This window comes from Panthera tigris, chromosome E1 (genome assembly GCF_018350195.1).
Source record: "Panthera tigris isolate Pti1 chromosome E1, P.tigris_Pti1_mat1.1, whole genome shotgun sequence".
Taxonomy (NCBI): Eukaryota; Metazoa; Chordata; class Mammalia; order Carnivora; family Felidae; genus Panthera; species Panthera tigris.
Window position 1 is genome coordinate 45,796,711 of NC_056673.1, and position 25,710 is coordinate 45,822,420.

At 42.9% G+C, this 25,710-nt stretch overlaps 1 protein-coding gene across 2 annotated transcripts in view; it reads left to right on the forward strand.

The window, feature by feature from the left end:
- MAP3K3 (mitogen-activated protein kinase kinase kinase 3) overlaps positions 1-25,710 on the forward strand; it is a 60,595-nt gene that overhangs the window by 27,289 nt on the left and 7,596 nt on the right. Inside the window, exons 4-10 of one of the 2 annotated variants that reach the window (XM_042966661.1) lie at positions 356-455; positions 2,466-2,492; positions 5,005-5,118; positions 12,426-12,546; positions 20,521-20,654; positions 23,453-23,526; positions 25,476-25,543. In XM_042966661.1, the coding sequence (XP_042822595.1) occupies positions 356-455; positions 2,466-2,492; positions 5,005-5,118; positions 12,426-12,546; positions 20,521-20,654; positions 23,453-23,526; positions 25,476-25,543 (638 nt within the window). The remainder of the gene's footprint in view (positions 1-355; positions 456-2,465; positions 2,493-5,004; positions 5,119-12,425; positions 12,547-20,520; positions 20,655-23,452; positions 23,527-25,475; positions 25,544-25,710) is intronic. The other variant, XM_042966662.1, reaches the window with a different exon arrangement.

Consider the following 25,710-nt stretch of genomic DNA (forward strand, 5'->3'; position numbering starts at 1 on the left):
GAACTCACGAACCGTGAGATCATGACCTGAGCCAAATTCGGATGCTTAACTGACTGAGCCACCCAAGCACCCCAGGTAGTCCTGCTTGGATACTGAACTGTCATTGATAGAAAGATCTGAGCTGAAATGGTAGAACAATTATTGGGACTGAGCAATGTTTGTGATGCTCAGGAGAAAGGTAAAAAAAAAAAAATAAAGTAGGTAAGAGAAGAAAAGAAAAAATAGAAAGTCAAACTGTATGAAGGAGAAAAAGAGAATCCTATGTTTAAAAGAACAGGAAGATATTCAGAAGTCCTAGCTTTCCAAATCTGACTTTTAAAATATACAATTAACGATGCTTCCTATTCCTTTTCAGAATTATAGCATTCAGCCGGCCTGTTAGATATGAAGATGTGGAACACAAAGTGACAACAGTGTTTGGGCAGCCTCTTGATCTTCATTACATGAATAATGAGGTAAGAAAGTAGATGGATGGTATGGAGACAAGATGGGGTGACAGATGACTACCTTTTTCTTTCTCCTTAACTGCGGATATTTTAGTTTGTTCCTCTACTATCATCTGCAGGTTTTCCTTTTCTGGAGCCTCTTTCCTTAATTTCAATAATTCTGGGATTTCTGGTTTTTGCTACATGGGAGATTCCATAGCTACTTCCATTCTGCCTGCTCAGTCAGTGGTGGTAGCTCTAATACTCCATGGTGGGAACAGGTACGGTACTGGGGCCAGGATGTATATTGTCTCTGTTATGTTTTGTAGCTTATCTTTTTCTTTCCAGCACAACCTTAACAAGAAGCAGAGGTTTAGGAGGGGCTGGAGAGGTGTGGAAAACTGGTGGGTAGTTCCTCTATTGACAGTCATAAATACTGGACTCTTCTCTCAAAGTTTAACTCCCAAGTGTAGTTTGTTTCCAAAGTTAGCACCTACTCAAGTGATTTGTTTAACTCTTCTTCCTCCTGTCCCCTGCCCTTCCTTCCAGTTCTTATTTTTTCATACTTTGTCACCCAGGAAGGGATTCTTTTGAGTGTCAGTTACTTGGCTGCTTTCCCAGCTCCAAGAAAGGTACTAGAGGCTACAGTCTGCTTGGGCTGATGCTTTGCATTAGTCTGAGAGGCAGTGTGTTGGTGCCTAGTAAAAAGTGTGCATCTTGAGGGAATTGAATTGGGGGACAAGACAAGAAAGCTGGACAACATCCTGGCTCTTTGAGAATTGGGTCCTTACTGTGTAGTTTTGTTTTATTGGTTAAAGAGTGAAGAATCTCCTCCATAAAGCAACCCAAGTGTCCATCCATCCATCAATAGATGAATGGATGAAGAAGATATGGTATATAGAGAGAGAGTGAAATATTACTCAGCCATAAAAAAGATGAGATCTTACCATTTGCAACAACATGGATGGACCTAGAGGGTGTTATGCTAAGTGAAATAAGTGAGACAGAGAAAGACAAATACCATATGATTTCACTTATATATAGAATCTAAAACACAAAACAAATGAATAAATAAATGAAAAGCAGAAACAGACCCATAAACACAGAGAACAAACTGATGGTTATCAGAGGGGAGAGGTAGGCAAAATGTGTAAAGGAGGTGAGAGATACAAGCTTCCAGTTATGGAATGAGAAGTCATGGGGATAAAAGGTACAGCAGAGGGAATATAATGGTATTGCAGTAGCATTATATGGCAACAGATGGTAGCTGCATTTGTGGTGAGCACAGTATAACATACAGACTTGTTAAATCAGTGTGTTGTACACCTGAAACTAACGTGACATTATGTGTCAACTATACTTTAAAAAATAAAAGCAAAAAACCTTCAGCTGGAGGAAAAAGGAATTTCTTCCATAATTTGGGGCTGACATCTATAGGGGTTGAGATTTGTTGGCTAAAACCCCCCAATCCCCTTTTATACAAAATATACAACTACAATTGGATATGTTGCCCAATAGCTAACAAAAATAAGACTGTCTGATCTTTTGTTTTTTTGTGACAAATTTTAGAAATACAGCAGATTTGGAAAATAAACCACTAGCTCTATAGTTAATAAGTAATGCAGATGAACTTTTAAAAATTGCAGCTCAAGCTTCAGTCACTGCATAGAAAGCAAGGCTGGAGTCTGCCAGCTAATCAGCATTAAAGAAGGTATTCTTTAGTGAGGAAAGACTTTACTGAATGATTTAGTGCTCATTTCTCTTTCCATTAAGAATTCCACATGTCCCAAAATCCATTTTCAAATTCTTTGGGCAATAAAGTGGCTTCCCAGAATGTTAGTCATTCCTTTATTTAAATATTTATGCAGATGTTAATTCTAAAGCCAAACATAATTAGTAGTTAGTAATTATTTTAGATGATGCATGTCTTTCCATGCTCTGCTAATGTGAATGACCGAGAATTGACTAGTTTACATTTTATTAATTTAAAAATCCCTCAACCTTTTTCTTTTCTTTGCCCTCTAAACCTTGCCACGTCAGGATTTGAGAACCACATGTGAGAAATCGGTTGGTATTTTATTTTATGTTTACTTATTTTTTTAATAGCTTTATTGAGGTACAATTTACCCACCATAACATTTACCCTTTTAAGCTGTACAATTCAGTGGTTTTTAATATATGTACAGAGTTGTATAACCAACACTACTGTCTAACTCCAGATACCCCAGAGAAAAGGCCTGTATCCATTAGCAGTCACTTCCTATCCCCTCCTCTCCCTAGCACCTGGCAGGCAAACACAAACCTACTTTCTGTCTCTTTGGATTTGCCTGTTCTGAACATTTCATATACATGGAATCATATAATATGTGGCCTTTTGTGTTTGGCTTCTTGCACTTAACATAATGTTTTCAAGATAATAATATTCCATTGTATGGATAAACCACATTTTGTGTATCCATCTGGATACTGGAATTGTTTTCACTTTTTTGACCATTATGAGTAATGCTGCCATAAACATCTGTGTACACATTTTCATATGCACGTATTTTTTTCAGTTCTCTGGAGTATATACCAAGGAGTAGAACTGTTGTCTTACAGTAACTCTATGTTATCGTTTTGAGAAACTGTCCATCCTTCCCATATCCACTGTACCATTTTACATTCCTACCAGCAGCATAGAAAAGTTATAATTTCCGTATGTCCTCATCAAGACTTGTTACTTTTTGGGTTTTTGCATATCTGTTTTTTAAATTATAGCCATCCTAGTAGGTACGAAGTGGTATCTCATTGTGGTTTTAATTTGCATTTCCCTAATGACTAATGACATGGAGTGTCTTTTTGGTGCTTATTGGCCATTTGTCTGTCTTCTTTGGGCGATGTCTATTCAAATCTTTTGTCCATTAGGAGAATTGGATTCTTTGTCCTCTTACTGTTGAGTTGTAAGAGTTCTATATATATTCTGGATACTAGACCCATATCATACTTTTGCACAATTGTAGTTTGTTTGTTTGTTTAAGTTAAAGCCTACTCCAGTTATGTCTTTATCTCTCTCCACCTCCCACAACAGTTCTTGTTTATTCATACTTTGAATGTTACAGGAAGGAATTCTTTTACGATGTGATAAGATTTGCAAATTTTTCTCCCATTCCATGAGTTGTCTTGAAATTTTATTTTATTTTATTTTTTATTTATTTATTTTAAGCAATCTCTGCTCCCCACATGGGGCTCAAACTCACAACCCCAAGATCATGAGTTGCATGATCTTTTGACTGAGCCAGCCAGGTGCCCCTTGAAATTTTATTATTATTTAAAAAAAAAAAAATTTTTTTTTAACGTTTATTTATTTTTGAGACAGAGAGAGACAGAGCATGAACGGGGGAGGGGCAGAGAGAGAGGGAGACACAGAATCGGAAGCAGGCTCCAGGCTCTGAGCCATCAGCCCAGAGCCCGACGCGGGGCTTGAACTCACGGACCGCGAGATCATGACCTGAGCTGAAGTCGGACGCTTAACTGACTGAGCCACCCAGGCGCCCCGAAATTTTATTTTAAATACTGTTCTTGCTCTTTGTTTTCTCCTGGCCTAGAATTTAGTGTTGCCATCTCCTTTTATTATAACATGGGAACTGAAGAAATGAATTGGACTTTTGCTTGATTTTGTGTTTGCCACAAACGTGTAAGATCTGACATTTGCTGGGTCCTAGGCAAAGTGTACTTTTGCATTTTTTAATACTAAGTACTCATAGTGTCCTCTGCATTTAACAGCAAGTGAGACTTATCCATACCCTCAAGGGCGATCTCTTTAATACTTCAGGGGAATGAAAACAGAGGAAATTGTTTCTGAATTCTAGTCACTGATTTTTATCTTTAAACGTTAAGATATTAAACTCTGTTATGTGGCCTAAATTCGTGTTCTTATTTGAGTAACAGTTTTCATCCTCTGCCTATCCCCCTCCTCCTCCTATGCCTTCTCTGCTTGTTGTGTTAATTGCAGCACAGGCTAAGGTGAGATATTTAATTAATTTGGGAAGAAATATGGGGCTTTAACTGTTTAGGATTTGATGCTTTGGAGAAAAGAGAATTTTTAGAGAGGAAGCTCTTCTCAGAAAGTATCTTGAAACAAACTACTGATGTGTTGCACAGCATGGATAAACTCAGAAACATTAAGCAAAAGAAGCAGATACAAAAGACTATGAACTGAATTGAACATGTATGAATTAATAGGATTCCATTTATGTGAAATATCCAAAAGAGGTAAATCTACAGAGACAGAGTAGATTCATAGTTGCCTGGGGCTACAGGTGGGAAGAAGGAGTGACTGTAAATGGGCACAAGATCTTTTTGAAACAATGGAAATGTTTTAAAATTGAATTATGATGATGGTTGCACAACTTTGTAACTTTACTAAAAATTATTGAATTGTACACTAAGGAAAAGAAAAAATACCTAGATGGTTTGAATTAATTTTACGACCCCATACTATCCAATTAGATTGTTTTCATTCAGGTATTTTTTTTAATTTAGCCTGTTTCTAAACTAAAGACATATTTTATGATTCCCTTTTTCTGTGTCTTTGTCCCAGCTTTCCATCCTGCTGAAGAACCAAGATGATCTTGATAAAGCAATTGACATATTAGACAGAAGCTCAAGCATGAAAAGCCTTAGGATATTGCTGCTGTCCCAAGACAGAAATCATGTAAGTAGCCCCTCTGATGACCTGGCGGCTGGACAGAGGGCAAAACTTGCTGTGCTTTAAGAGTTCACCTGGTTTCCTTGACAGAATTTTGTATTCCTCAGCTGCTGCTAAAGCAAGCAAGCACATACGTGGAGCCCAGCACAGCCCACTGTGCCAGCGGCCAGATAGCAGTTTGGATGTGATTTCACTGTGAAGTCAAGTCACCTGTGTTAAAGTTGCAGCTAAAGGTTACTTGGCTTGTGGCATGGGAGGAAGGAAAACATTTATGATTAAAGAGAAAATTCTTTTTCTCTATATTTATGTTATTTCCATTTGATTTGGACCCTAACAAGAGAGATTTGATGAGGGTGAAGGTGCTTAGCGAAGGCTGCTAGGGATTTGAGACTATCCTGTAGACCTACTCTTACAACTCCTCAGCAACCGTGCCTGTCTCTTGAGATACATGTAGGAAACAAGCTTTTCCTTCTTTTCAATGGGAGAAAGGCCATGGAGTGGAGGGCCTCTTGTAACTTACCAGCCACTACCTTACCAAATGGCAGGCGATCTGCAGAGGCCGTCAGAAGTGAAGGATTATCCCTTGTTAACTTCTGTAAAAGGTCCCTGGGGGCCTACATTTCACAAGAATGATTGCAATCTGTCTGTCTTCGATATCACTGATTCCTGTACCAGTTTTCTTGAGATGCATGTTCCTAAAGGTTTCTTGGCACTCTTTCCTTTCCCTTTGCTCGAAGACCGCTAGCTGTGACATACCTTCATGAACACACCATACCAGGACGGAGTTTAGGTGGAATGGTGCTTATGCTGACCATTTATTTTTAAAAAGACGTATTGATATTGGGCTGTCCTACTGATTAGGGGGGAGCACAAGAGAATGCAGTTAGGAGGCCTTAGGAGGGGGAAGGGCAGAGAGAGAGGGAAAGAGAGAATCCCAAGCAGACTCCACGCTCACCAAAGAGCCCAACATGGGGCTCAATCTCACAACTGAGATCATGACCTGAGCCAAAATCGAGAGTTGGACGCTTAACCAAATGAGCCACCCAGGTGCCCCAAGAAGACATTTTCTAATATTACCGAAGTGTCCTTGTGATTGAGGATGGTCTTCTCTGTCTTTTTTCTGGCTTTGTGTTGGAAAATATTCTGAAATGAAGTGTATCCTTTATTATTTTATTTTTCTGTTCAAGTTACTCACCTCCTCTTTATAGGCTTTATTTCTTTCATAGGATCCTATCATAGGATCTAAATTTAGCCTAGCACCCAGGGCTTATCACTGTCTACCCTTGCTTTCAACTCCCCAGTCTCATCTTTCCACATTCTTCAGCATACTCTCCCCTTTCTACAGTTCTTACTTTTTGCTCTTTCCCAGACCGTGGCTATTTTTAGTATCTGGCTTGATTTACCTGCTACAGTTTGGTCAGTGTTTTTGCCTGAGCCATCTTGATTACTTTCTGTTCTTTTAGTCATTGGATATAATTTGTATACTTGTTTATAAGTTGCTTACTAATTCCCCTCTAGTTGTTGCATATTTGTACATGTTATCCCAAAAGATTATTAAGGTCCTTGAGAACAGGAGCTGTGACTTACTGTTTTGGAACCCTTCGCCACCCATCCTCTTAAGAAAACACAGTGAATGCTTCTTGATTATTAGCAGAAGTCAAGCAGAAATCGTATTCAGCAAATCTTCTATATGGAAGAAGCTAGAATCGGGGTTTGGTTTAATGATGTGACTGCTTGACTGGGAGCTAGCACACTTGATCATGATCCCTCCATTCCCATGATGAGAAGGTATAGACAACTCGATTCTTACATCTACTTTCCCATCCATTAAGGGGTGTACATGGCTGCAGAGACTGATACAACACTGTGAGCTGCCTGAAAGACGACCATGTGAGCTCTGATACCCAAGGCATTGCATTGCATTGCATTAGATGTTGCATAAAATAAATGCCACACTGATGCCTCTCTTTCTTTCTTCTTTCTTTCTTTCTTTCTTTCTTTCTTTCTTTCTTTCTTTCTTTCATTCATTCTTTCTTTCTTTCCTTCCTTCCTTCCTTCCTTCCTTCCTTCCTTCCTTCCTTCCTTCCTTCCTTCTTTTTATGGAACACTTCATGAATTTGCATGTCATCCTTATACATGCTAATTTTTGTATTATTCCAGTTTTAGTATTTGTGCTGCCAGAGCAAGCACTGATGCCTCCCCTTCTAAGGACCTATATTTTAAAAAATTACTATAAAGTCAGTATAACTTTTTTATAAAGTTTAAAAAAGAGAGAACTATCCTATGTAATCCTATCAGTATGACACATTGATTGATATTTACATGTACCCCTGTAGCTTTTGAGCATATGTGTACATACTTCAAATGTTGTCATGGTAGTCATAATTTTCTCAATTATTTTTTCACTTAATATCGTCACGCACATTTTTCTATGTTAATATGCAATCTTCATAATTATAATTTATAAGGGTTCATAATTCCCTTGAGTGGATATACTATAATAACCATTTTTGTTACTGTCAAGTCATTCAAGCTTTTTTTTTTTTTATTTTTTTTTTTTGCATTTATAAAGATTTACATTTAAGACTAGCAGTGGTAATGGTGGTGATAAAACCTTTCTTTGGGAACTTCCTCAGCTAGACCTCAGACTTCTTAATAAACACAAGTATCATGATCCAGATTTGCTACGTGCTCAGGAATCCCACCTCCAGAACAGTGCTTCTCTAAGCATCTACGATGCAATGTCAGTTTTGTTCTGATTTCTAGTCTGTCATGCATCAGTTCCTTTTAAAACACAAAAACTGAAAAGTGGAAAAGGAAACCAGTGACATACAAAATACAAGACCACAGTTTTTATTATTAGATTCAATAGACAGAAAGTCAGTCTGCCAAATTGCTGTAAAAGTCTGTACAGAGTTATTCTCCATTTCTGTATTTACCTCGTTGAGGACTGTTACACCACGGCTTGTGGCCTGGTGCCAGCCTACAGATCATACTTTGGTATGCTGCTCCAGGATACCGTAGCACCCTGCCTGCCTCATCTCTTGCTGGCAACTCTCAGCCACTTCGTTTCTCTACTGAGTTTCTTTTCTGTTTAGCAAGCTATTGCCTCATCCACCTATTGTTATCACTTATACCTTTACTTCCCTTCTTATTCCTGTTTTTAAATGTGCGGTCTCAAAAAATAAAAAATAAATAAATAAATAAATAAATAAATAAATAAATAAATAAATGTGTGGTCTCTTCTCTCTGAATTCCTTTTCTGCTGATCCTTCTATGACAACTTCTAATCTTTCCTCTGCCTTTACCCCTCACCAAGGTGTATATCATACCCCTCCCACCTCACCTGGCCAAGGCCATGTCTTAGGCTTCAATATTGTTCTCACCTGAGAACTCCTGGATTTTGGTCATCACAGAGTCTGAAGAGCCTCTCTCTAGCCTTACTTTCTCCTGCCCTTTTAAGAAACTTCACCATCTCCTTCAGTAGTTCTTGCCACATTAGGCCTGTGCCTGGAACCATCACCTCTTAGATTATTGCTATTACAGACTTCTCTAAACATGTGTGCATCTGTTAGTTTATCTTTCCTCTCTTGATCTTATAACTTCCTAGACCCAGCTTTTCTATTCTCTTAAAGTAATCTCAAGCTTAACATTCTTTTTTTTTTATAAGAAGGTTTTTTATAATTTTTATTTTTTATTTTTTTGAGAGAGAAAGAGAGCAAGCAAGTAAGCATGGGGCGGGGGGGGGGGTGGTGGGGGGGAAGAGAGGGAGGGAGGGAGAATCCTAAGCAGGTTCCACACCCAGCACAGAGCCCAACACAGGGATCAATCTCACGAACATGAGATCATGACCTGAGCTGATATAAGGAGTCGGACACTTAACCGACTAAGCCACTTCAAGCTTAATGTTCTTTTGTCACTTATATCCGAATATGATAAAAACTAAATACCCAGCCACCTTAAACTGAGTATGGCATTTTATTTTATTACCTCAGATTCTCCCTGACAAAAGTAAACTTCTAATCTTCTCTTCCAAATGTTGCCCAGTTCCCAAATATCCCATCAATGAGTTTGATGCTATCTTGTCTGCTATTTAAGTTCAAAATATCAAGGACAATATAAAGAGTAATCCATTCTTTTTTGTCTTACTAAAATAATGGGGCAAGTGCAAGAAGACAGGATCAAAGTTGTTGAGTGGCATAGCTTCAGTCTGGTCCCTGTTTAAACATGGAAAGACCTTACATGTGTAAGTGCTTTTGTCTCTCATTGATTCTTGCAACTTTGAGGGGTCCAGGGCAGGTATCTGTTCTTGCCAGTCTAAACCTGGGGAGACTGAGACAGAGTGACTTGCCTGAGGTGAAGCAGTAAATGGTGACAGAACTGGTCTAAAATCCAGATGTTCTGTGTAGTTCAGTATCTATCAGTTACCATCCAGGATGGGGATCTTAGAATTATTGTAGTCCTTGGGAAACCTCCTCCAGGTTCCTCCACAGTTTGTTAGAAACAGAACAGAAAATATAACATTGCCCATGGGGAGAAGTTGTGAGATGTTATGTCACTCTCTTCCCCACAGCTCAGAGGGCAACCGAACTAGAATAGGTCTAAGGGAAGATGAAATTTTCAAGGGGTTGAAAATTCACTTTTATATGTGAATAGCTTAAAAAGCCTGGAACTCTTTAGTCTGGAAAGGCAGCCTAAGCATATACGTAATCAGAATCTACGAAGCACTGAAGAGTAGGGATAATGAAAACACAGATTTAGTCACCTTGTCCTGCTTTGGATGAACCCCTTAAATACTGGGGGGAATATTTGGTGCAAAGTCTCTTGTTGCCACCCTCGAGGCAGAGGCCTAGTGAGATCCAGGTGCCGTTTCTCACTTGATGCTCCTGCGAACCAAACTGACGCAACCACACACACACCCCCCTTCCCCCTGCATAGTTGAGCCTACTTGTTCACTTTGTCTCATACCACCAGATCTCTTAGCAAGGTAATTTGTGAATCCACTTTTGTGACCTTCTTTTCTGCTGATTTTCTAGCTTCCAGTCACTGCAATCTTTATGAAATTGGTTCCCTGGTAATTTTTCATGTCATTTGTATCAGCCAGACACACTGCTACCTGCAGAGTCCTTCAGTGAGGCACGGGGTAGGCAAATGCCACCTTCTGTTTGCTGTCTTTAGAACGTTCTGCTGGCTACCCACTCTATACCTGTGGGCTCTGCTTTCACTCCACTGCTGTCCCCTTTTGGTTTTCCTAGTCCCACCTTCCTCCTTCCTTTCTTTCCCACTTCTCTGTCTTGTTCAAGGTTCCCTGAATCCTTGCATGAACCTCATCTTTGTTTGCCATGCCATTGCCTTTTATCCCCTTAAATCAGGGTTTTCAAAATTGACTGAATATTACACACACTTGGGGAGATTTAAAAAATACCAACCCTTTGGCCCCAGCCCCAGAGATCCTGTTGTAGTTGGTGTGAGGTGTGTTTGGCCCCACAGGCAGCTCTTTAAGTGGGTGGCTAGGGTTGGGAACCGTGACCTTAAATTGAAGTGTCACTCTCCTCCTAAGACCTCCTGCTCAAAGTGTGACCCATGGATCAGCAGCATTAGCATGCCTGGAAGCTTGTTAGAAATGCAGATTCTCAGGGCACCTGGCTGGCTCAGTCGGTGGAGTGTGTGACTCTTGATCCCAAACCCCATATTGGGTGTAGAGATCACTTAAAAATAAAATCTTTAAAAAAAAAAAAAAGAAAGAAATGCAGATTCTCTACTCCATCCCAGACCTACTGAGTCAGAATCTCTGTTTTAACAAGGTTCAAGTTGGATTTGTGCACATTAAAGTGTGAAAAGCCTGCTTTGAAACCTTCATATGTTTTCCAACCTGTTGCCACAACTGCAGCCTTTCCTTCTGTAGGTCTGTGCTTTTGCTGGCCGTGGAACCTACTTTCTCATCTCAGCTTTTAGAGTTTAGAATTGAGAGTTTAGAGTATATGTTCTTTGATACATTTCAAATTCACGCCACCAAGATTTCTGGAATAGGCCCTGTGTGTAAGTAGGTGTCCTCGGTGGGGGGGGGGAAGGGGGGGCGCTCATCACGTGGCTCTTCTCTTTCTGACTGCAGGGCTGTGGCCTTCCCTTGCCCTTCACTGGCCTGCTTCCCCAGTATGTGGCTTTGACTGTTTTTTCCTTTCTGACTCTCAGCAGAGAGCTATTGCACATCGGAGGCTTCTGCAAGAACATTCACTTCCCCTTGGTTCTGACTTCCCGTTAGAGCAAGACAGTTTGTGAAGACAGCCCTGCATGTGATAAAGTCTGGTGTGGGGAGACCAGAGGAGGCTGCTTGGCAGCTGAATTACCCCTGAAAGCGGGAAGCCTTTTTCCTGGAGGACAGGATATAGTTTGTTTAGGTCAGACTTTTTTTCTTACGTGAGGTAGAAGAGCTCGAGAAGCAACTAGAAATTTGACCCAAGTTCTTTAGAGTCCTGACCTCCCCTCCCCACTCTCTGGAGTGCTCTGCATGTTTGTGACTGCATCCTGATGCCACTTGCTCACCACTGAGCTTCAGTTTTTAGCTTTCTCAGTGCAAGGGCCCCCCTTTGTTGCTTTGATTTTTTTTCTAGGGCTCACTGGTGGCTTGACTGGGACAGTGCCAGAGCAAGGGTGCATGTGGTAATGTTGATGATCCCATTCTGTTCTGAGATCCTTGACCTCTGGCAGAATGGTACCTTTGATAGCCTTTCCCAGATGAACACAATCCTGAGATAGTTTTCATGGAAAGCCTGGTTATGTTAATCAACTGAGACTTTGCCTTAATTTTGAGGGAGTGATTATGATTGGGGCAGAAGCAGCACATCAAGCTACTTTGAGAAATACGTGTTTATCACCCAGATTTCTGTTGCGCAGGGAGGTTGCCATCATTCTCTATTCTGACCCCCCACTCAGCAGGTGATCTCGCTGCCGAAATAATTTCCTGCTATTTTTCCCAAGCTCTCTGGAGAATTTTATGAGGGAGTGTTTACAACTGTCTTTTCTGTTTGGCATATTATTATAGGAAAACTTGTTATTCCTCCATGCCTAGGTCATCACTCTTTAAACTGGGGCAGCGGGTCTCAGTACTCAGATAACACTGAAGCTGTAAAACTACTGTGAGGAAATAGTGATTTGCCAAGACATATTGAGGAGTGAGATTTGGGGGAAGACTGGGTAGCTCATGTATTGAAAGCATGAAGGCAGCTAAGAACATGAGTCTTAGGGAAGGGGAGGAGGCCTTTCTTGGCCTGCCTGCCTAAAGATAGCTCAGCTTTTTTCCTCTTATCTTGCAGACCAGTCCCTCTCCCCATTCTGGGGTGTCCAGGCAGGTGCGGATCAAAGCTTCCCAGTCTGCAGGAGATATAAATACCATCTACCAGCCCCCCGAGCCCAGAAGCAGGCACCTCTCTGTCAGTGAGTATTTCACCCCTTTTTTCCCTGTCATCTAATTTATCTGCCCATGCTTTTTAAAAATCAAATATTTATTAATTAAAAAACCATCATTTGTAGATTACTACCCTGTGCAAAATAATCCTCTGTGCCTTTATTTGGGGGGAATGGGTAGAGAAATGACTGGAATAGTGTCCCAACCCTCAAGGAGCTTATAGTGTAACAACATGATGGCATGACCAAGTTCCTTTTGAATATGTCTGAAAAAGTGATCTCCTCAAACATCTGCTTGAAGACCTCCAACGACAGTCTACTCTCATTTTTTGTAACGTTTATTTATATTATTTTTGAGAGACAGAGCATGAGTGGGGGAGGGGCAGAGAGAGAGGGAAACACAGAATCCAAAGTGGGCTCCAGGCTGTGAGCTGCCAACAGAGAGTGCTACGCGGGGCTGAAACCCACGAACCATGAGATCATGACCTGAGCTGAAGTCAGATGCTTAACTGACTGAGCCACCCAGGCTCCCAGTCCACTCTCATTTTTGACCATCATTTTGCCAAAGAACTGGGGACTTGTGAGGTTAGGAGTCAGGTCCAAGTTTGAGTTTTGACCTTAGACCTCTTGCTTATGATTCCTGAAGAGTCCTTATGCTCTGAGGAAGATGTTGACCAATGAAACTCTTAGAAAATCAAACTAAGTTGTCTGGAAAGGACAGGAGACTGTTGACAGAGTATATATGATTGGCTAACTAGGAAGAAAGCTATGTAGCTGCTCCCAAGCCTCCCCAGGAAGGAAATCTAAGTCAGGTCTGTGCCTTATGCCAGATAATCCAATATTGTACTGGATCCCATTTCCCAGAGTCTGAAGAGAAAGCCACGTCCTGAATTGTGGCATCTGTATCAAAAGGGAAACCAGGCCTTCAAACATTTGTGGTGAGGTTACTGCTGCTGCTAGGAAGGCAAGTTCTCTTCATAAGGTAGAATTGCATCAAATTAAACTGCTCTCTGAAGATCTTGAGCTGAGCTTGGGGAGTTCTGAACATCATTCCTGCTGCTGAGCCTGTCTGTGAGTGATAAGCAGGAAGAATGTGTTACTAAGGCACTGACTTTGCCTTACTGAGTAATTTCAGGAACCTGAGCAAACACTGGTAGTAAGTGTTGCCCAGCTGAAGGTCCACATATGAGTTCCATATTTCTCTAACATTGTAAATAACTGGTGGCTATGTTTTTAATAAGCTGGTTGAGGAGAAAGAGCCAGAACCCCAGCAAGGAGACACTGTCCAGAACATCTCTAGTCCTGGTATCCAGGTGCCCTGACTCTGCCAGAATGGCTTCTGTTCCAGAACCCTCAGAGAGACTGAGGGGCTGGAGGAGGGCAGTATTGTTCATTTGTACAGTAAGCAGTGAGGATCGACATGGGGCAGTGATTGGTCCATTGGGCCTCCTGGTCCTAAGCAAGAGCCCATGATTTGTGTGTAGAGGCAGGGCCTAAATGCTAGGCATTGTTGTGAAGAGCCATGTATAGAATTTCCTTGTCTGAGAATGCTGAGGAATAGGATTTTTATGAAGTAGTTCCTTTGTATCTAGAGATTGGGCAGTACAGCCTCCCAGCATGTATAGATCCTGGGTTCCTTCGTTCAGCAAGCATGATGTACCAGCCATTGGGCTGAGATGAGGGCTACAATGGACACATGTACAATGAGGCTGCAGTGGAGGGCAGGGTGGGGTGGGAGCACAGAGCAGGCAATAACTGACTCTGCCCAGGCTTTGGAGGTCTTCCACAGAAGAGGAAACACCAGAGCTGACACATGAAGATTTGTTTAGCATAGAGATATTCAAGGCACAGGAAGGGGTACCTGCCAGCCATAATTGAAAAAGAAGGTGTTGGGTTCCAAGAACCCCAGGTGGTATAGAGTGTGGCTCAGAGATCATGGGGGACTTCTATAGGCAAGGATGAGGGGAGAGGGCTTTTTGACTGTTAGCCTGTGGAAATCTCACTTGTGCTTCAGACTGGCTGATGTATTTGGAGGAGAATAAAGGAAGGTGAGAAAGGATGCCTGGGCCACTTCCTAAGGAGCCTTTAATGCCCTTGGGCTTATTGGTAGGCAGTGGGAAGCCACTGAAAATGTTGGTCCCTTATGCCCATCTCCGTTACAGTGTTTGTCACATTATCTCCGTATCAAATGACATTTTTATTCATTCATTTATTCACTTCAGGTTTAATTGTCAAAATATCAGCTATGTGCCAGAAACATGGGAAGGCAAAATGACCTGGCTTCTGCCCCTTATGTCTCTTGTAGATGCATAAGACAATTTGTCTTTGGGAAGACAAATACTTACTTATCATGATGAGATTAATGTATGACTTACAGGCTGTGGCTGAAAGGTGTGTGGTGCTATGAGCATGTATAACAGAGGGATGTGCCCTGACTTGGGGGGCCAGAAAAGCCGTAGCCTATGATCCGGAGCATGCATGTGGGAATTTTGCAAAGGGAAACAGGGAAGAAAGTCTGAGGCAGGGGGAGCTACACGTGTGGAGGCCTGCTGGCTGGGGGAATATGGTGTGACTGAGAAACAGAAAGAAGCCCTGAGGCTGGAGAGCTGAGAACAATGGGGAGGAACCATCTAAGGCCAGGGAGGGAGGCAGAGCCTTAGGGTCCATGGTCCTATGATTAAAGATTTTGATCTTTAATGTTGAAAGCAGTGAAAATCCACTTTCTTGTTTTTAAAGTGAATAGAAATGGGTAATGTGACATATTCCAATTTGTGTTTTGAAAAGATTGCTCTAGCTACATTGTGGAGAACAGATTACAGGGGAGCAAGAACAGATCAAAGAGAAACCATGTTGTGCTGTTTCGAAGGGGCACATGCACCCCAATGTTTATAGCAGTGCTATCGACAATAGCCAAAGTATGGAAAGATCCCAAATGTCCATCGACAGATGAATGGATAAAGAAGATGTGGTATATATATACAATGGAGTATTACTCGACAATCAAAAAGAATGAAATCTTGCCATTTGCAACTACGTGGATGGAACTTGAGGGTATCATGCTCAGTGAAATTAGAGAAAGACAAATATCATATGACTTCACTCGTATGAGGAATTTAAGAGACAAAACAGATGAACATAAGGGAAGGGAAGCAAAAATAATATAAAAACAGGGAGGGAGACAAAACATAAGAGACTCTTAAATATAGAGAACAAGCAGAGGGTTGCTGGAGGGATTGTGGGGGGGGGATGGGCTAAATGGGTAAGAGGCATTAAGAAATCTACTGAAATCATTGTACTATATGCCAACTAACTTGGATGTAAATTAGAATGAATGGATGGAAGGAGGGAGGGAGGGAAGAAAGAAGAGAAACCATGTTAAGGTAATGCAGTTTGGTCCAGAGGAAGAAGACAGAAGCTTGGATTAGGCTGGTGACAGTATTGGAGAGAAGGCACAGGTGTATTTGAGACATTTAGAAGGTAAAAACAACAGAACACAGCATTGTGGTGGTTCTCAAAGTGTGGTCTAGGGTGGGGACTCAGTTCAGGGGGTCCCTGAGATCCCTTCAGGGGGTCTGCGGTTTGCCTTTTTACTGATTCTCTCATGAATATACATTGGAGTTTTCCAGAGGTTACATGCGTGAGGTGATGTCATTGCTCTGATGGCTAATAGAATGTGTGCTTGTGTATTAATGTGTTTTCAAAAAAAGTTGTTTTTTAAAGTTTATTTATTTATTTACTTATTTATTTATTTTGAGAGAGAAAGCATGAGTGGGGGAGGAGCAGAGAGAGAGAGAATCCCAAACAAGCTGTATATTGTCAGCACAGAGCCCAGCTTGGGGCCTGATCTCTCACGAACTGTGAGATCATGACCTGAGCTGAAATCAAGAGTCAGATGCTCAACTACTGAGCCACCCAGGCGCCCTGTGTGTTTGCAAAATTTTTGAGCTTTAATATCTAATACAGTGAATATCAATTGATAAAACCCTCTTAATAAAAGCTATTTGATGTCCTTGGTTTTTAAAGTGTAAAAGGGTTCTAAGACCAAAGATTTCAGAACTACCATGATACTATATTGATTTTGCAGGGGTTGAATGAGCAGGAGATAAGTTACTGGTTTATGGATCTGGATGAATGGCACTGCCTTTCACCAAAACAGAAACAGTCGACGAGAGCCTGGTTTCGCATGCTGAGAAGAGGCAGACCTGATGTTTTAGAGGTTGAATTAGAGGTGCCTTTGAGAGACCTAAGAGGAGATAGCAAATGAACAGTTAGATATACAGGTCTCTAGAGGAGAAAATCAGGACTAGAAAAAAAAAAATTAGAAATTGTCCAGCTGAAGCCATGTGCCCAGGTGAGGGGCCCTAAGGAGAGACTGCAGAGTAAGAAGAGGCCTAGGACTGAGCCTTAGGAACCCAGACACTTTATGGCCAATTAGGGGAAGATGAACCTGCAAAGGGCACAGCAAAGGAGTGACCAGAGAAACAGGAGGGGATAGGGGGAGGCCTTACATGGTATCAGCCAGGTTGGAAAGGGCAGACCAAGGGCAACTTGTCGTTTGGTCCACAAATGTCTGAGTGCTTGCTGTGTTGGTGCAGCATAAGGCTGTTTGGAAATGGAAGGAAACAGGAAGAGGAAAGAGTCAGGGTTTAAGCATTGGGCAGTAGAAAAAGTGCTTGGAGTAGAAATGGGGTCAAGAAGCCTTAGCCATTCAGCCCCCAACCAGCAGGAGCAAGTGGGGTTTTCCTCCTCCCTCCACCAATATGAAGGAACCTGTATTTAGTGAGAGACAGTAACATGCACGTCATTCAGCCCCCACCGCACCATGTTCAGTGATGGGGAAGTGCAAGTCCAATTTTAGATCACGCTATTTGTTTGAAGTTTTTCCTTATATTGAATTGAAAATCTGCCTTCTCTCACATTACCCAGTGACTCTGGTACTGCTCTCTTGAGCAACACAGATGTACAGATAACATCTTTCATCTGACAATTTTTCAACTATTTGAAACCAGTTATGTTTACTTTTTGTTCTTTCCATTGTAATATACATACCTTGAATTTTAATTTTTTCAAGCCAATTAGTCTATTAAACTAGTTCATGCTAAAAACTAAAAACAAGCAACAAACAAACAAAAACAACTAGGTGATGAGTTAACCCAAAAGAAAGATCCCTGTGGGGAGATCTTCAGACAAGGCAGCTGGAGTTTCCCTATGTGACGATGCCCTTCCTCCTGTCTTTGCCTGTAGAAATTTTACCCACCTTTGAAGCCAAGCTCGAGCACCATTTTTTCCCATATACATTGGGTGGTGCCCTTAACCCATGTAGCCAAGCCCTGCCACCTTCTGACTCATGTTCCGTCTAGTGTGTCTTGTTAAGTGCCTTTGCCTCTGTTCCCGCTCCATCTTATTCCTTGTCTTGCTACTGCAATCCCACAGTTAGGCAAACCAGATTGCAACCCCTAAGGAATGGGTAGTGGGGGAGCAAAGGCAATCAGTTCTTTCAAGGAGCTTGGTGGTGAAAGAAAATCAGAGATGGGTTAGTGGTTTATAGGAGAGCCAGACTGTAAGCCAGAGATCTGAGCATGCTCACCAAGAAGGGAGGCGCAAAGTCAGGTGAAAAGAGTGCTGAGGGTGGTGCCAAAGGAACCGTAGGGAAGCCGACTCCTGTGGCAGATGAAGCGAGGAGTGCAGGTGGAGGGTCCAGAATGCTTTGGCCAGGGGAAGGAGGGAAGGAAAAGTTCAAGCAGAGGAGGAGAGAAGTGTTGAAAGGATGAGGTGACTGGAGGGAGCCATGGCAGCAGTGGGGTAGAGAGCTGTGCACAGTGCAGACCTCCTGTCCCCCCTGTCCTGGTGCAGTCGGAAGGGCGGGGCCTGGGATCACACAAGTCAGCTCCCTTCACTTCCACAGGGCTCTTCTCCTTGCCAGAAATTCTTCTGTGATGCTAGATGAGACCAGAAACTGTTTAGTAGTGGTGGCAACTTCAGAATAAAATGGGAATTTTGAAAGTTGAAACACATTAGGATGTCCTCCGGGTCTCATGGGATGAAATGTTCTGCACAGCCTGGTCCAGTGTGAGCACACTAAGAAATACTGGTTAAGACTTCGCACTGAAGAAGAAAAAAAGATTCAATTCCTCCCCCAATCTCATCTGCCCAGCAAGAGACAGCAGAGTTTAGAGAAAATAGTTGATGTCCAAAACAGCTATCTCTTTGTACTTGGAATGACCTGCACATTAACACTGACCCCAAACCCTAGAACTCCCTGCAGAGGCAACTTCCTGACTGCATCAGCTTCCTGACAGGAATCTCCTATGAGAATGGGTAGAATCTGAGAGCCAGTCTTTCAGCTTTGGGTGAGAGTTTTGCTCGGACTCTGCACTATGGGTTAAGGACCTAGCAGAGAGCTGGCATGGCCCAGGAGGAGCACAGACGGCCGGCAGCTTAAAGCCCTGGCTTTCTCCTTATGTGTAGAACACCATCATGCAAAGCAGTGGGCCACTCTGGACACAGGCCTACTACTCTGCTTTGTTGCTTCAGCTGTTGCTGCTGGGGCCCCTTGGCACAAATGGCCTCATGAGAATAGAACAAGATTGGGCTGGAATGCCAGGGAAGGGCATCCTAGAGAGCCTGCTGTCCCTGCCATGCCTGCTTTCCAAGGCCTGAGTTGAGTGGTCTTGCTTGCGTAGTGCTGTGATTTGTGTTGTCTAGCTCACTGCTGTCTCTGCTGGTAAATGTGGGCGCATCAGTGAGTCTTGCAGTCCAGTGTCCTGTCCTGTTCAGGTCCCTGTCTTACTTGTTCTCGACTGCTGTTGTAGCCCCCAATTTCTGAATTGAAGATAAAAACAAAACTGAAAATGCTCTGGAGCAGTTCTGCCAACTCCTGGTTTTTCCATTTGCTTCCTCTGATAGCCATTGGTTTGGGGAGACTTCCCTTTCCTGCCCCAAGCTGTGGGCCTGTGCACAATAGCCCCTGGCCCATTGCCCATCAGATAATAAGGCTGGCTCTCTGCAGGCAGCAATGTGTATTGGAAAAAGTGAAAGTCTCTGGCTGGAAATAAAAGCTCAGAAAACCTTTGCTATTTTCCCCCAGCCCCTCCTGGGTCTGTAGTGCTGGCCTTGTGAGTCAGTCCCATCCTACCTGGAAAACCAGGGGAGAGTTCAGTGGCAGCTGGTGAAGAAGAGAATGGATGTTGCATTCTTGGATATTCACCTAGGCACTCCATGTAACAGACTGGGGCAGTTCATCCTGTCTGGGGATAGTTTAGATCCCTGTCTGGGGATTTCATCAATAAGTGGGTTTTTCTTTTTCTCTCATCAGTCCCTTACAAGAGACATTTTTGTTCATTCTAGGTCAGATGTGTAATACCTTTTTACCCCAGCACGTATTGCTCAGGGTTCAGGTGCACAGAGTAGAATCCACTCTAACTAGTTTCAGGAAGAATAGATTTAGTGCACATCTTGGCTTACAGGGTGGAGAGAGAGAGAAACAGACACCACAGAGCTACTCCCTCTTCTGTAATCTGGAAGCTACCAGATTCAGAAGCACAGTGCCCCTCTGCTCTGCTTCACACCACATACATAGAGGATGCCTGCGTCTGTGTCTTGACATCGGAAAAACTGGAGACCAGGTGTGGGGCCTCTGGTAACACTGCAGCAGGAAAACCGCGGCTCCCATGACTGTGTCCAGGAGCGGTAGGAATAGCAGGAAGCCATCTCAATCTCACACAAGTGCATCTGATTGGCTGGACCCCAGGGGGTCTTAGATGTAATAGCTTTTAGCTGATTAACTTCGAAAGTGCAGGAAGGCATACCTGAAGCGTGGAATGGATCTTGAGTCTAACCCATTTTATCGGCCACATACAGTGAAGGAAACGAATGGAATTCTGCTGAGCTCCTACCTTGTACCAGCCTCTGCAACAGACATTTGGTCTCACCTGGTCCTGTGTCTGCTCCTCTCAAGGGCACATCCTGGGCTCTGTTGTAAAAGATCTTGTTTCTGTGCTCTAGGCTCCCAGAACCCTGGACGAAGCTCACCTCCCCCTGGCTATGTGCCTGAGCGGCAGCAGCGCATTGCCCGGCAGGGGTCCTATACCAGCATCAACAGCGAGGGGGAGTTCATCCCAGAGACCAGTGAGCAGTGTGTGAGTATGGGGTCCGGGATATGCCTTGGAGTGTGTCAGACCAAGGCTATAAAGGGGCTTCTCAGTGGTCACTAAGAGCGACTAAGAGCACTCTGAGCTCTTAGAAATCACCTTCAGTTCCTTGCCATTTGGCTCTCTCACAATATGGCAGCTTCTTCAAGGCCAGAAGGAGAATCTCTTGCTCCAGTCTGTGGATCATAAAATGTAACATAAAGATGGAGTCATCAAATGTAACATAATCACAGGAATGAACATGCCACCCTCTTTGCCATAGTCTGTTGACTAGAAGCAAGTTACAAGTTCTCCCCTTATTTAAGGGAAGGGGTTTATACAAGGCTGTGACTCATTGTGGGGGTCACTCTAGGGTACGTCCTCCAGAACAGTTTACCCATTTCAATGGCTAACTTTTTAACTAGTGGCTCGCTTGATGAAAATGACATTTTAGCTTAGTGATTTCAGCGAGAGCGAGATCTCTGGCTTCGTTCTGAAGTCTTGTCACAGAGCTTTGCTTTGATTGCGTAAGAGAAGGATCTGCACTTATAAATGTTTAGGAGTCGGTCTGGGAAAGGGGGATTTCTTAAGAGTAAAGTGTCCAGTAGAAGGACCAGCACCATCACGTGAGGGATTTTACAAAAAAAATGATCCTTGTAACTTTTCTTTCCCCTAAAACTGATTCTTACAACTTTTCTTTCCCCATGATAGCTAATCTCTGAAAGCGTTATCCAAACTATACAGGCTGTGAGAAGCCCTTTACACTGCTTCTTCTCTCTTCTGTTAACGCTTGCTTTCCAGATAAAATTATGTTTATGGAGTGCTTTTAGATAAGGATTCCCTTCTTAGGTATTTTACTGACTATTCTTTCTGTTTTCTTTAACCAGAACACTTCTGGACATTGGCTGTGTTAGAGGTGACTTGGGTGTAAAATCTCAGATTGCAAATGAGTTTATTGCCTTTGGTCTTGATCCCTCCCCGTGGCCCTATATTCTGGTCCTTTTACTTCTTTGTTTTACCTGGCTAGCCCTAGAAGGTGTGGGAGTATTAGACTCCTAGAGAGGACAGACTTTTAGAAAGAGGCCAAAGAAGGAATGCATAGGTCCTTCCCTGGTGCCCCGGACTCTTTAGCTAAAGTGAATTGTTCCTGGTAACGGACCATTCAAGATAAATCCACTTAACGGAGACCAAAACATGTATGTAGTGAAAGAATATTCAATTGGGCCTTTCTGGAAAAGTGAAACTAAGATAAGTTTATTTTGTTTTTTCTTTAATCAGATTCAGGAGATAGTTGCATCTATTTGCTAATTTTTAGAATGAACAAAAGCATGATTCAGGTAAAATTTTTTGGCTTAATTTTTATATCAAAAATTTTGCTAACACAATGTAACTTCCTTGACTTCCCCTTTGATTTCTTCAGCATTGTCATAAAGATTGTCCTTTTTGGGGGCTCCAGGTCATCTCAGTAGGGTAAACGTCCAACTTCGGCTCAGGTCATGATCTCACGGTTTGTGAGTTGGAGCCCTGCATTGACCTCTTTGCTGTCAGTACAGAGCCCACTTCAGATCCTCTGTGTCCCTCTCTCTGTGCCCCTCCCCTCCTTGCTCTCTCTCTCAAAAATAAACATTTTTTTTAATGTTTATTTTTGAGAAAGAGAGAGACAGAGTGAGTGAGGCAGGGGCAGAGAGTGAAGGAGACACAGAATCCGAAGCAGGCTGCAGGCTCTGAGGTGTCAGCACAGAGCCCAACGCGGGACTCGAACCCACGAACCGTGAGATCATGACCTGAGCCGAAGCTGGACGCTCAACCAACTGAGCCACCCAGGCGCCCCTCAAAAATAAGTAAACATTAAAAAAAATTATCCTTTTTTACAGAAGACTTCGCAGGATTCAGTGAATTTTCCAAAGGCCCCTTTTGAACCTTTGGTATTCCTCCTTCATCATACCTGCCATGTTATTGTACTCGCACATTCTTCTTCTGTTAACTGGTCTCACTTTGAAATTATGGGCAAGATGGACCCTAGCATTAAATAGGAAGAGATAATTTGAGTTGGAAACTAATTTTATGAAAGTTGTTAGTGAATTTTCATAAGTCTGATTTCTGCTTCTCTATGTAATTTTTAACTTTGTCTCTCAGATAATGAATACGCTGATAGGGAATACCCCCTTAGGCTAAATGAAGGGAGTTTAGTTGGAGAAAAAACTAATCTGAAGGCTTTTTATTACTGCATTCGACCAAGGGCCAGAGAAACACTTTAATTTACATAGTAGGTACTTATTGCTTGTATATGAGAACCAGGAACTAGGAAATTTTTCATCTGTATCAGCTGTACAATAACTAGTTTCATGACTTTAAACAATTCTCCTAACCTTTCTAGACCTGCAGTGATTTGTCAGTGAAACGAGGACAATACTTGTCTTTATAAATTTTAAATCATGGAGTGTAAACAGAAGCATTACAGTCCCACCCAGATGCACTGGAAGCCTCTGCAGGGTAGTACCAGCTCCATCGCCAGGCTCCCAATGTTCACGAGCCAACAAAATGCCAACAGGAGAAGTAGCATCTCTGCTTTGCTCTCCTGGCAGAGCTCCTTGGGATGCTGGCCAGGCACTTTTCTCACTCCTGGAAACTTGCCTTTCAGACTATGGGGGAGAATGGTACCTTCCTAATTATTCTTCCCACTGCACAGGCAGAGAAAGGGCACTTTCATATTTTGACAAAAAGCACCATTTGCTGGACTTGGCTGGGCCGTAAAGCCCTGAGTCACCTGGCTGGGATTGGGTTTTATTGTATGACTTGCCTTGCAGATGTTGGATCCTCTGAGCAGTGCTGAAAATTCCTTGTCAGGAAGCTGCCAATCCTTGGACAGGTCAGCCGACAGGTACGGGACTGTGGCTGCTCTGCGGGTTAGTGCGTAGGCATTTTTGGAACTGGTGGGCTGAGGAAATAGAGTTAGCTAGTATGTCTCTGATCTAGACACTGGTCTGCAGACCCATGGTTAAAGCATCATGCTTCTGGGAAAGAAATCTCTTTCTGGGATTCCTAGCCATCTCCTTAATTTTTCAAATACCGTGAAGAATGTTATGTTTGTATAGTTTGATGAATGTCATAGAAGCTCATGATAGCAATTCACATGTATTAAATGCTTGCTCTGTTATTCTGAGTGCTTGACATGTTCTGAGGTTCTGTATAATATACACGCTGCTCTCGTGCGCTTGGCCTCATTGCTGTGATCTGGCCTGACAAGCAGTGAAGTTCAGTGTTTTGGGGACAAAATTGAATTGTTACCTGTGGGTTTACCTTATTTTTTTTCCTCCAAGTGTTTCTGGCGGAATAAGACACTGGGCTATAAAAACCAGAAAACAAAATATCCAGACTGCCTAGCTTACCATGCTGCTTGGTGTGGAATTTTGTTCACACACTTGGGGAGGGAACAAGTGCTATCTTTTACATACCAAATGGTTCTGTGGAGCTGATTCACCCATCGGCAGGGGTATGTTTAGAGTTGGCTTTAGCACTTATCCAGCCAGCCTCTCACCTTGACCTTGTTATTTCCAATAACACATTTGATCATGTCTGGCTGGGTTTAGGGCTGTGGTCAGAGGCTTTGGAGCAGGTTTGAGATTTTTTTTTTTTCCCTGTAACTGATTGTTCATATGGGTACTGACCTTGTGACTATGGCCAGATCTGTATTATGTCTTTCCTAACAGATCTGAAAACTGATGAGCAGTGTCTTCCCTCTAGATGTCATAGAATTCAGTCATAGTTACTTGCTAGTGTCCAGCTCATAGCTTTGTCAGGGGCTTGCTCTTCAGCCAGGGTAGCAAGAAGGCCCAGGCAAAAGTGCCAGGAGTTACTGCCACAAACTGTAGGCTCTGCCAGGACAGGGACCAACTCTGGCTTTGGGTTATCTCCTAAGCTTTGTGGCTGAGCAGGGGTGGGGAGTGGGGTGGGCAGTGGGACAAGACTACAGAAAATCTAGTAGTTGTGAAGTAGGGGGCGGCCCCTGTGTCATTGCCTTGACCGTTTCTGACCTGTGGCTCTCTCAAAAGGCACTTACATGTAAGGGAGAAGACCCTTCAGGTGAATGCTAGGAAAGATAGCTAAATGTACCCACTTGGTTCTTGGGTTTTTCCTCTGCCCCTTCAATACTTTGTTTTCTTTCCCTTGGGAGTGAAACCCAGTGACCTGGACTTACTCCCTTGAGGCCCAGCCTAAAGCACAGGGCTTTCCTCTCCTCCTCTTTATGGGATCTGGAGCCATATAGAGCCCAGCTCCACCAAGTAGAAGTCCAATAGCTTGGGACAAGTCCCTTAACCTCTCTATTCCTCAGTTTCTCCATCTCTAAAATGGGATGGTGGTGATTAGTCTGAAAGGAAGATGCTTGGTGTTGTTGCTATTTTTATTACTGCCCTGGACAAGGGAGTTTTTTCAACTCTTCCCCTGTTACCAAGGTGGGAGGAATGGGCAAGAAGGGAAAGTGTTGTGCTGCCAAGGTGGAATTTGGAAGGCCTGGAGGGGTTTATTATTCAAGGTTCTGTCAGATTTGGGCCTCAGACTAGTAAAGAGAAAGTAGTAGAAGGCTGAACTCAGAAGAGGGCCGTTTCTCTCAAACTCTGCTTCCTTCCCAAACTGTGAGAACAAGACTCCATACCAAACAGCTAAGCAGTTTGGATATCTTGTTTTCTGGGTTTTCTATCCCATATAGTGATGCGGGAGGGAGTTAGAAAAGGGAGTCCATCTGGATATCCTGCCTTCTGCCCTAGTGGGCAGCCTTTTGAAGTACACTGAGCCGATGTCCACGTCGTGATTTCGTTTTGTTTTTTCCAGCCCATCCTTCCGGAAATCGAGGATGTCCCGAGCCCAGAGCTTCCCCGACAACAGACAGGAGTTCTCTGGTGAGTTCCCCAGAGTCTGGATGAGTACTACAGGGCTTCCGGGTGGGGCTGCAGGCATTCTACTCTTGCTAGCTGAGTTGGGCAGCCAGGACTGTACTTCAGTTCTCCTCGGGCCTGCTGTCCTGAGGTCTCAGGTGACATAGGGGCTTAAATGGCTTACTCACATT